Consider the following 13,059-nt stretch of genomic DNA (forward strand, 5'->3'; position numbering starts at 1 on the left):
TAGTACCAAATATGATTATTACTATCGCTGTACTATACTAATACTGGTATACCATACAACCCTTTTATTTCTTTAGAAATATATATATATATATATATATATGGCAGGAAAACGATGACTTTGACGCCCTTGGGTGCAAACCCAATCCAGATGTGGGTTAACTATTCCAAAGTGTTCCACACAGCAGAGATTGGTGGAACGTTACAGGTGGAGCAGAATAGAAATCACCAACCCAATGATCCTTGTTGTTGGTGCCTTCATTTCATTTAAGAGGTATAAAAAATATATATATATTAAAAAAAAACATTTGTTACTGCAGTTGAGCGCATCGGACGTTTTGTGCTGAGTTGGGTGAGTACTTATAAATCCATGACCAACACAGCGGCAGCAACACAGGCAGAGGACGAGGCAGCCTATACAGTACAGATGGCCTCAAGGACAATTAGCAGTAATGATTGGTTGCCACATAAATGAGAGGATTCCTATTTGCCACCGCACTTGCTGATAATCACGCACCAAATGCCGCTGACTACAATATGATTTAAAATGGGACCTGCGTCGCTTAAATATGCAGGAAGCAGAAAGTGTCTCTCGCCATTTAACAAAAAGGACGAAGGTGGAAATTTAAATCATACACAAAACACCTGACTATCACCAAGAATAAAGAGATTAGACAAATTGCATGGCCATCTAAAATATTATCTCTTCAATCATCCCCCCCCCCCCACCCCCCCAATTCCCTCTTCTGCGAGCGAGGCAGGCAAACAATCCCCTTGTTAGCAAACTGTTAAGACAGCCGCTCGGTACACAAATTGCGCTCGACCAGGCGAATTTGTTTTGCAAGGGTGACCTGTTTAATCATCTCATTTTCTTTGGCGGACATTTATTCATCTGGTTTCCACGGTTACAGGGAACATTAAGGGGCTACAGTAATAAGGCTGGAGAGTCAAACAGGTAATAAAAAAATTAACGCCATTTTCCGGCAGCCGAGGACAGTGGGTGAAATGAATCAAGGGAGAGAGGAGCGGAACAGAGGGGGGGAGTTCCAATATTGTCCAAACAATAAGCCGAAGCGGTTATTTTACTCTGTAGATCAAGGTGGTGCTGTTATGGACATGACACTTTGAGCGCAGAGCACCAGATAAAGCTTTTAAAGCGGCCGTGCTCCGTATTTTTTATTGTCATTCAGCGATTACATATCAGAACAATTAAAAGTTAGCCTGAGATATCTATTAACTTAGTTCTTTTTTTTTTTTTTTTTAATTTCTCCTGCGCTTCAAGGGGGAGGATCATTTGCGCCCCGTGGTAAAAGGCGACGTGTTAATATCATACATGACATTTAGAAGCCCCCCGCTGAGAAATGCTTCCACCTCCTCGTGGGTTTTGAATCCTGTTTTCTAATATTGTCTCGTGAACAACTGCAGGAGGGGGGAGAGAGGGGGGGGAACGAAACAAAAATAGACATGAGAATATGAAGTTTGGAGTGTAAACTTCTGGCCAAATATAGAAAATTCCGGCACAATAGAGGAGCAGGTGCAGAAAAAGTGAGGAGTGGGGGTTTGCGGATTGCCAAATAAGGCAGTGGGAAACGTCGCACCACGCCGACTGCAAAGTGATTTTCTCATCGCCACTTTCCAAACTGTCTCCGGGGCCCGAGACAATACTCCACCACTGTTTTCCTCTTGAATAATAGATGAACAAGAGAAAACAAGTAAGGCATTTGATGCATTACTCATTTCTCCACTCCTTCTGAAAGTATTTCTGATTGACAACATGTCTTTGGCACTCCTAAAATGTGCACAAATGTTTTCAACCGAACCCTTAATCATTTAAATCGTCTGGTTTAACCAGTATTTGGGCATTTTATGACTCTGCCAACACCTGTCCCTCTCACCCTTGTGGAAAAAACGAAAGAAAAAGACATTCTTTGTTTGGCCGCCGCCTGTGTCGTGTTTAACGCGCTCGGCTCAGAGGTCAGAGAGGGAAGCGCGACTGGACCGGAGACAATGAGTCTCAGGAGAGGGGAGGGCGACCCGGGTCGACACTCAGACACGCGCTCGCATGTCACCAGACAGTGTGGGCCACTTGCAGGGACGGCCCCTGGCAAAAAAAAACACTCGGTGTGGGTGATTCCGGCCACAGCCACTAGGGGGGACACGTGATCGTTGCCTGGGCTTTTGTCGACATTTGTTTTCTTTTATGTAGATCTGTCACGTTTGTTGTCAAAGTTCAATAATAAGGTTGTTTGAATCATATTAAGAATGCGTAACAGTGGCCACACTCCCTTGCAAAAATGCAAAACGGTAGTGGCAAAGCAGGCCCGGAACATTTCACGGGTTCACTCAACACAGGTGTCTTTGAAGGCCTACTGAAACCCACTACTACCCACCACGCAGTCTGATAGTTTATATATCAATGATGAAATATTAACATTGCAACACATGCCAATACAGCCTTTTTAGTTTACTAAATTACAATTTTAAATTTCCCGGGACTTTTTTCTTGAAAACGTCGCGTAATGATGACGTGTGCGCGTGACGTCACGGGCTGTTATGAATATGAGCGTTGCCCACACACACAGCTAAAAGTCATCTGCTTTAACGGCATAATTATACAGTATTTTAGAGATCTGTGTTGCTGAATCTTTTGCAATTTGTTCAATTAATATTGGAGAAGTCAAAGTATAAAGACGGAGTTGGGAAGCTTTAGCCTTTAGCCACACAAACACACGGTGATTCCTTGTTTAAAATTCAAGGAGTTGAAACTATACTATGAATCACTGTGGACACGGATCCCGACCACTTGTCAACCAGCAGGTTTCGGTGAGAAAATTGTGGTTAAAAAGTCGCCTCTTACCGGAGATCAGCTGATCTTCTGCCTCCCGTACAGCTGCCATCGACTTCCCCGAGACACTGGCGTCAACACCCGGCGGTGGACGTACACCTCCGACTATCAGGTACTGTAAAACTCACTAAAACACCAGCAACACAATAGAAAGATAAGGGATTTCCCAGAATTATCCGTCTCAATGCAACGCGATTGCAATCGCGTTTTTTTGTTTTTTTTTCCTAGTCCGTCGCTATCAATATCCTCAAACATGAATCTTTCATCCTCGCTCAAATTAATGGGGGAATTGTCGTTTTCTCGGTCGGAATAGCTGTTTTTGTTGGAGGCTCCCATTAAAATCAATGTGAATATATGAGGAGCCATCAACATTTGACGTCATCGTCTGCGACTTCCGGTAGAGGTAGGGCTTTTCTCCAGTTGCGAACTTTATCGTGGATGTTCTCTATTAAATCCTTTCAGCAAAAATATGGCAATATTGCGAAATGATCAAGTAAGGCACATAGAAAGGACCTGCTATCCCCGTTTAAATAAGAAAATCTCATTTCAGTAGGCCTTTAAAGCTCACTTTTTTGGCATTCACACATTTGGGAACCAGGAAGAGTAAAAATACACATATACGGACACATTTATTATTAAGTTTCACTTTTGCATCTCATAGCATAACTGTGGCATGTTCAAGGAACCTTGATTAAAGTTCGAAACGGAGGTGTCACTAGTTTTTAAAGACAGGGAAGGCTTAACCCTGAGTGGATGCAATAATAATAATATTATAATGATGTACATTAGTGTTTCTTGACCTTTGTTGGGCCGCTAGCGCCCCCAGGAGAGCTGTCAAAAAATATAGTTTTTTCAGCTTTGGTGCATATGGGCCGCAGCGGTACTCGGTTGTAATACACTTTTCCACCACTTGTGGCAGTAAAGACAATCTCAAACCTGTTGAAGTCATAGAAAAGTTTCTTGAGCTCAAAAAATTAAGACTAAAGTGGTGAAGCTGAGTTTCATTCGCATTTAAATTTAATTAACAGTTTATGTATGAATCATTATTATTAATAATAATAATAATAATTATTATTATTAATTATATTATTATTAATAATCTTACATACTATTTATTATCAATTTAGTTAGAAAGCACTGCGTAATTGTTTTTCATCGGTTTTTAGGATTCCCTTTTTTTCACTATCTTTGATTAGTAATTATGTATTTTTGTAATCAGCTGGACCTAAGCCTTGGTAATAATTTTTGTGGTTAACAAACGGTCTCATATCATTTGACAAGGTGTATTCTATTAAACTGTAGGTAGGTTAGATATAAATATTGAATAAGATTAAAATCAAGATAAAGTTTACTTATTTAGTGTTAATATTTGGCCGGTGCCCATTGTTGGGCCGCTAGCGCCCCCTAGAGAGCCTTCAAAAATATTGTTTTTTCAGCTGTGGTGCTTATGGGCTGCAGCGGTACTCAAGTGCAATACACTTTTCCACCACTTGTGGCAGTAATGACAATCTCAAACAAACAGAAGTCTGCAGCTCAAGTCACGGAAACGTTTGAGTGCAAAAATATACGACTTCAGTGGTGAACCTGATTTTCAATTTTCATTTAAATGTAATTACCAGTTTACGTAAGAAAAATTATCATTATTATTATTAACACTAGTATAATATTATTTATGAGCAATTTAGTTAGAATGTATTTAATATAGCACTGTGTAATTGTTTTTCATCAGCTTTTATGAGTCCCTTCTTTTTCACTATCTTTGATTAGTAATTATGTATTTTTTGTAATCAGCTGGACCTAAGCCTTGGTAATAATCTTTGTGGTTAACACATGGTCTCATATCATTTGACATGGTGTATTCTATTAAACTGTAAGTAGATTAGATATAAATATTGAAAAAGATAAAATCAAGATAAACATTACTTATTTAGTGTTATTATTTGGCCGGAGCCCATTGTTGGGCCGCTAGCGCCCCCTAGAGAGCCGTCAAAAATATTGTTTTTTCAGCTGTGGTGCATATGGGCCGCAGCGGTACTCAGGTGCAATACACTTTTCCACCACTTGTGGCAGTAATGACAATCTCTAACAAACAGAAGTCTGCAGCTCAAGTCACGGAAAAGTTTGAGTGGAAAAAATATGACTAAAGTGGTGAAGCTGATTTTCATTTTTCATTTAAATGTAATTACCAGTTTATGTAAGAAAAAACATCATTACTATTATTAACAATAGTATTATATAATATTATTATTAGCAATTTAGTTAGAATGTATTTAATATAGCACTGTGTAATTGTTTTTCATCAGTTTTTATGAGTCCCTTCTTTTTCACTATCTTTGACTAGTAATTATGTATTTTTTCTAATCAGCTGGACCTACGCCTTGGTAATAATCTTCGTGGTTAACACACGGTCTCATATCATTTAACAAGGTGTATTCTATTAAACTGTAAGTAGATTAGATATAAATATTGAAAAATATTAAATCAATATAAACATTACTTATTTAGTGTTAATATTTGGGTGGGTCCCGGGCCCCACCTGTAGTGGACAAGTTAGGCCTTGGGTTCAAAAAGGTTAAGAACCCCTGAAGTACATGATAAGCTCTACTTTACACTATGACGTAAAGGGAAACTTGCAAATTTACACCTGTTTTAAAAAGTAAGTGTCAAACCAAATTAAGTCGAGGACTTGGTTTTTTTTTAGCGCCTGTAAACAGGTTCAGGGTGGTTTGGCGCGGTGGCCTTTTTCAGGAGTCTAATGTAAATAATATGTAATTGATATCAAAGATCTAAACGGAATCACACAAAAAAAAAAGATTTAGAGTCCTTCATTGTAGGGCACTTCATGAAATGAACTCTGTGTAAAATCCCCACAGGAAAACACGGAATGGACAGCGGATAAAAAGAAAAAAGCTTAGCTGCACGGCCAACTGTTCTTCTAACAGCCTCTTAACAGGTGTAGGCTCCATAACCATGTAATCCTATCAAGTTACCCACTCCAAAAAAAAAAAAGGAAAGAAATACAGCAAACTCCTGATCCTTTCGCTCTCTCGCGGTTCCTCCATCCTCGCCTTGGCAGAGACAAAAATGAGCAGCTGGCCTTCAGATGTAGCGCGCACCGAGCGGAGGAATCACTGCTGACCTCAATGTCACCGTGAAGCACGAGCTGGGGGGGGGGACCTGAAGTGGAGGGCGAGTGTTTAGACCTTCCTGTTTGCAGTCAATTACGGATGAGGACGGGGCTACTGGCTCCGCAACTCAGCAGAACAAACATTTCCTCACTTCCAGCGCACAAGGGGGGGAAAAAAAGCTCCCGTGATAAAACAAGTTAATTAGAAACAAAGCCGAGTACTTAAATGTTTTTTTTTTTAAATGACTAAAAGTGAGGCTTGTGGCGACGTCCTGCACAGATGAGAGGAGGTCAGGTGATGGAAGTCCCATCCTGGCGCATCAAAGTTGCACATTCCTCGACAGCTTGTGTACGTGCGCCGGCCGCCCCGGTTTGCACCTTAAAGACCCCACTGCCACGTTTAAAAGGATTAGTCACCACATTTTGTGCCGGCTTAATCTCTCTTTCAGCCGGCCCTAATAAGTGCGCCTCGATAAGCGAAGCATGCAAATTCATTCATGGCCGGTGGAGACCGCGCTTTCAGGCAAACACGGCAAAGTCCTCCACTCCGCTAATTACCTCGTCATTTTCCCTTTTGCCCTCTTATACAGCATATCAATGACTCTTTCTGTGCCTCCCATGAAATATGAATGTTGCATGAAAGATTAGCGGATTGACGCGAGTTACCGGAAGCTTTTTCTTTTTTTTGTTAAAAGTATGACAATAATATTCCCCCTTTTGTTTTGTTTTTACAAAATGCTAAAGCATGAAGACTCCTTTTTCCCATTCATCAAAATGTAGTTTTTTTAAAGGCATTATATTAAAACCAGTGCAGTCAAATAATAATTGTAAAAATCAGATTAATCACATGTTTGAAATGTGATTAATCACAGGTTATTATTTGCTTGCAAAAAAAAAATAAAAATGCAATTTCATTTTTACAAAAGTCATACAAGATCATTTTTGAACATTTTACTTGAATGTATGTAATTTTTGTTTTGCAGTCCAGTTAGGAAAATAACATGAAAGATTAGCAGAGGGACAAGCGTTACCACAAACGTTTTATTTTATTTTTTTTTACAAAATGCTAATGCATGAAGACCCTTTTTCCAATACATCAAAATGTAGTCTTTTTAAAGGCATTATATTAAAACCAGTGCAGTCAAATAATACTTTTTTTTACAATCAGATAAATAAAATGTTTGAAATCAGATTAACCCTGATTAATCACAGGTTATTACTTACTTGCATAAAAATAATAAAATAAAATGCAATTTAATTTTTAGAAAGTCATACAGGAACATTTTTAACATTTAACTTGAATTTATTTTTTTAAATTTTTTTTTGCAGTCCAGTTAGGGAAATAAAATGAAAGATTAGGGGATGGACAGGAGTTACTGGAAGATTTTCTTTTTTTTTTGCTTAAAAGTATGAAAAAAATAATTGTTTTTTACAAAATGCTAATGCACAAATACCTTCTTGTAGTCTTTTTAAAGGCATTTATCAAAACCAGTGCAGTAAAACAATACTTTTTAAAATCAGATTAATCACATTATTGAAATGTGATTAATCCTGATTAATCACAGGTTATTACTTGGTTGCAAAAAAAAAAATAGTAAAATTGCCATTTAATTTTAGAAAGCCATACAAGAACATTTTTAACATCTTACTTGAATTCATGTAATCTTTGTTTTGCAGTCCAGTTAGGAAAATAAGATGAAAGATTAGCGGACGGACGCAAGTTACCGGAAGCTTTTTCTTTTTTTTCTTAAAAGTATGAAAATAATATTCCCTCTTTTGTTTTTAACAAAATGCTAATGCATTAAGACACTTTTTCCAATTCATCAACATGTAGTCTTTTTAAAGGCATTATATTACAACCAGTGCAGTAAAATTATACTTTTTTTAAATCAGATTAATCACATGTTTGAAATGGGATTAATCCTGATTAATCACAAGTTATTACTTGCTTGCAAAAAAAAAAAAATGCAATTTACTTTTTAGAAAGTCATACAGGAACATTTCTAACATTTTACTTGAATGTATTATTTATTTATTTTTTTTTCAGTCCAGTTAGGAAAATAAAATGAAATATTAGGGGATTGATGTTTGTTACCAGATGCTTTTTCAAGAGTATAAAAAATGTATATATATATATATATATATATATATATATATATATATATATATATTACACAGTGCTATATTAAATACATTCTAACTAAATTGCTAATAATAATATTATATAATACTATTATTAATAATAGTAATGATATTTTTCCTTACAAAAACTGGTTAATTACATTTAAATGAAAAATGAAAATCAGCTTCACCACTGAAGTCGTATTTTTTGCGCTCAAACTTTTCCGTGACTTAAGTGGCAGACTTCGGTTTGTTTGAGATTGTCATTACTGCCACAAGTGGTGGAAAAGTGTATTGCGCCTGAGTACCGCTGCGGCCCATATGCACCACAGCTGAAAAAAAACAATATTTTTGACGGCTCTCTAGGGGGCGCTAGCGGCCCAACAATGGCCTCTGGCCAAATAATAACACTAAATAAGTAATGTTTATCTTTTTCAATATTTATATCTAATCTACTTACAGTTTAATAGAATACACCATGTCAAATGATATGAGACCGTGTTACATCAATCAAAACAAGTAATTGACAGCACTAGTTTGATTACAATGGGTTAAACAAATAGATTTTTAGAATTCAGAAAGTGTCCTTATGCATTATTATTATTTAGTTAAAAAAAAAAAAAAATATATATATATATATATATATATATAAATGTGTGTGTATATATATATTTTTTTATATATATTTTATTTATTTATTTTTTTTACAAAATAATGCATAAGGACACTTTCTGAATTCTAAAAATATATTAAACTAGTGCTGTCAATTACTTTTTTTTTTTTAATCCAATTAGTCACACTGTTGAAATTCGATTAATCCTGATTAATCAAAGGTTATTACTCGTTTGCGTAATGTAAATTAAACTGAGGGAAAAAAAATACCTCCAAATTAAGACACAAATGCAATTTCATAATCAGAATGTCATACAGTAAACATTTTTTAAACATTTTACAATAACGCACACATTTTTTTTCCAAAGTGGAGTCGAAGTCGGCGTCTCTTAATTCATCTTTGCGTTGACCTGATCACTGACCGTATAACAACACGAACCTTTCAGGTAACCATCAGAAAAATAAACAGTGTAATTAACATATACATAAATAATGCGATTATTTTTTGTGATTAATCACATGAGTTAACCTGTTAATTTTGACAACACTAATCAAAACACATGATTTGTGTTAAATAGGCATACAATTTAAAAAAAAAAAAAAAAAAGATACCAATTTGCAACCTGTTTATCATTCCGGAATATTTATTTCCAGGAGTATTAATTAGACCATTACTGCAGATTGGTGACAAGGAGCTTTGAGGTTTTAATTAGGTGCCGGCCTTTGCATGAGTGCGCAGCCATGAAGAAAGGGGGTGTTGATGCTACTTGCCTTACTCGTGGCCCATATCAAGTAGCCGCCAACACTTGGACTACCCTTGCAAGACTACAGGACAGCCCACGTGCATCTGGACTTTATTCCAACGTTTGATCTCACGTCTTTCCTATGTCTTTCTCGTTGAAAAAAAAAAAAAAAAGGCCAGTTGGTGTGATTTGGGTATTAAAAGATGGTGGGGGTAAGGTAATTATGGTGCGGGGTGTCTGATGACTGGGCACATGTTCCATCAGGACTCAGCTGTCCCTCTCTTTCTGCCCGCTCTAACACACATACACACACACACACACACACTCACACTCACATACACACTAATACTCCCTCCCCTCGTCACCCGTGTTCCCCCTCTCTTCTCCCATTGCTGCTCTGCTGAAAACAGGCAACACACACACACACACACACACACACACACTAACACACACACACAGCTGCGCGTTACATCAATCAAACATAGCGAGCGGACCATAAAACTTATAAAACATATAACTTCTGTATTTTCCAATAATTCCTAATGCAGCCCCTCTCCTTTATCCCAAATATATACATTCTAATAATTACTTCAAATGCATCTAGAAAGATGAAACACATACAACTTTTTAAAATGCAAGGACAATAGAGGAATATTTTATCTCATTTAATGTAATGCAAACAAATAGTAAACTTTTTTTGTTTGTTTCCATCTTGCATCACATAATCACGCCCTAATTTAAGAATGTATTTAGCAGTGATTTGAAGAAAAACACAAGGTGTTTGTTGAAGGCTAAATGTTTTTAGCGGTTGACAGGGGCAATGCTAATCACCTCGTTGCCGAGGAGCACTGTGCACTGACAAGGCTCCTCACAGAATACAAGGAACCCCCAGGAGAAATCGGCTTGAAAGAGGTTAAAGAAAATGACTCACTTTTTTTTCTTTCTCCTCCCTTCCAAATGTCTGCCTGTTAAATGTATTTCAAAACTCTGTTAATCTGCTGTACACAACATTTCCATTAGCATAGCCCAGCCCCCAATAATAATAATTAAAAAAAAATCTGGCTAGTTTAATTAAAAAATGTAAATTTACTGTCATCGGAGGAGCAGGAGAAATAGGAGCACAACAGCATATTTTATTGCTTAAGACATCAAAATGATTCAGGTTATGGCTAAATTGTGATATAAGGTTATTGAGGCCCGTCAGACCTCTACTTGTTTTCCTCCCTCATTTCATCCCCGTTTTGTGGAAGGCTATAAAAGATGGAGAGGGCCACAAGGGGTTAATGAGACAACTCCACGAGGGTGAAGGCAATCAAAATTATGACTCATAAGGGGGAATGAAGGGGGGATTGGGGAGGGGGCACATCTTCCATGCAGGCAAAAAGTTAAAAAATTAGGGTGTGTCGCGATAAGAGCGATATGTTGGACTAAAAGTGACCGCAAGTCTGAGTCGCGCACGAGTTTGTGGTCCCATTTCCCTGCGCCGCCACATCAACACTGCTCTTTAGAACCTCTTTAATTTCTTCTTTGTGACGACCTCTGAACAACTACAGGGGAAAAAAAACAAAAAAAACTAACAGAGAGATTTCATGATTGTCATATAACATTTTTAAAGACAGCTCGGGTAAAATGTTCACTGGCTTAGAAAAATTGTATGGTAATAATTTTACATCCGAACAGTTTTTTTTCTGTAGTCTATAACATGTATTATTCAGTCTATAAACACTTTACACGGGATGTTTACAAAAAGTTGGAATGTAAAATGTACTTTTTTTAAACAGCAAATATAAAACAGAAAGTTCTGTAAAAACTTATAAATGGGGTATGGTCTGAAATAAGGAAATATATACAGTAGACTATACTCCACACACACGCACACACAAACCCACATACACTAGTCAGTGAACGCCAACAGAAAACACACCCGTATAAACATAACACTCACAGACAAAACAGAGAGAAGTAAATGTTACTGTGCTATATAAGTTATGAGCATGAACCTGAGTCCTTCTCTAAAGTAGAGAGTACAGTCCCACCCAGTAGCTTTAATTCACATAAAATAGGGCAACAAGTTCATCCCCTAAACTACTTAACCGAAAGGCTGTTTATAAATGACACTTTTATTAAATGAACAGCATTTGTGGACACACACAAGAAAAAAAAAACACTCTATATTTTAAAATAAAAGTCTTGTTTTCTAGTTTGAGCTGCCCTCTCGAGCGTCTATACATGGAACACATGCCACTCCAAATTATACCTGGAAAGGTGGTCGTGTTTCTGCCCTACACCATTTACATGTGTGGCAACAAAACAGTTTGTTTGCTTTGTCCCCTTGGCAACAAATCCTGAGGCCATTCATTGTATCCTAATGGCATTGTCTGTGCCTCTGTGGGGAAAACCAACACCTGTATTTATACAATAAAATACGCTGGCCTGCACACAAAAAAACTGGCATTTTATAAAGGGAGGAGTTGGAATTATTAAAAAAAAAAAAAAGTTACAAGAGTTGTGCTTGTTTTGAGCGAGAGAAAATGAAAGTAGTCTTGTGAAGTTTCATCTGATGTGTGCTGCATGAGTGAAAAGAGGCGGTCATATTTGATATTGCAGTCACCTTTGGGCAGCAGTAAATACTGGTGTTTATATACATATACATGGGTGCATTTGCTGGCACATACTACCGTTTAAAAATGAACAACTAGATAAGGGCACACCTTTAACTGTCTTTAAACGTGACAAAAAAAAAAAAAACCTGACAAATTGAGGGGGGAAAAAAGTACTCACCATATTCAGGGAAGTCGAAGTTAAATCCTCTCAGACATGTAACTTTCATAATACTGCTCAACTCTGTTGGAAAGTCATTCAAATGTTGCTCAGTGAAGGGGCAGATAACGCGGAAAAGTGACTATAACCAAAAAAAAAAAAAAAAAAGCAAAAAGGTCTTCTTTCAATCATGCACTAAACTCCTTGACATGTAATCTGTCAATAGTTTGTTGCTGAGATAATGCCGGCTGCCACGAGCAGATTTGATTGGCAGCTTCGGGTCTGGCCCCTCCTTCCCGTGGCTTGACAGTCGGGGGGAGGTAGGTGAGAGAATATGGAGCCTCCCCCTTCCCTCCTCTCTCTCTCTCTCTCTCTCTCTCTCTCTCTCTAGTGTGTCTGCCTCTCTCACGCCCTCTGCTTTGCTTCCATGCACACACCACAGACCAAGCTGCTGGTGATGTTGTCTCAATAGGCTGATAGGAAATTATGGCAGAGGAGCCCCCTGCACTCCTTTTTTTTTTTCTTTTTACTCCCTCCCTCAGTGGGCTGGCCTTTTTCCATCCCTGTAGTCTTCTAGCCTTTCAACTCTCTCAGGGAGGAGCCTGTGTTGCCTCCATTCAAATGAGGGGAGCGCCTTTATTTCTTTATAGCGAGACACACCTATTAAAGGCCTACTGAAATGAGATTTTCTTATTTAAACTGGGATAGCAGGTCCATTCTATGTGTCATACTTGATCATTTCGCGATATTGCCATATAAGTACTATCTATCCATCTATTTTTGCTGAAAGGATTTAGTAGCCTTCCCGCCTTCCGCCCGATTGTAGCTGAGATAGGCGCCAGCACCCCCCGC

General features: G+C 37.8%; 1 protein-coding gene across 1 annotated transcript in view; it reads right to left on the reverse strand.

The window, feature by feature from the left end:
• Positions 1–12,677, reverse strand: part of casz1 (castor zinc finger 1) — a 181,905-nt gene extending 169,228 nt beyond the window's left edge. The window contains exon 1 of the mRNA XM_061903882.1: positions 12,229–12,677. Coding sequence (XP_061759866.1) covers positions 12,229–12,277 — 49 coding nt within the window. The 5' untranslated portion in view covers positions 12,278–12,677. The remainder of the gene's footprint in view (positions 1–12,228) is intronic.
• Positions 12,678–13,059: the final 382 nt, after the last annotated feature.

This window comes from Nerophis ophidion, linkage group LG06 (genome assembly GCF_033978795.1).
Source record: "Nerophis ophidion isolate RoL-2023_Sa linkage group LG06, RoL_Noph_v1.0, whole genome shotgun sequence".
Lineage (NCBI taxonomy): Eukaryota > Metazoa > Chordata > Actinopteri > Syngnathiformes > Syngnathidae > Nerophis > Nerophis ophidion.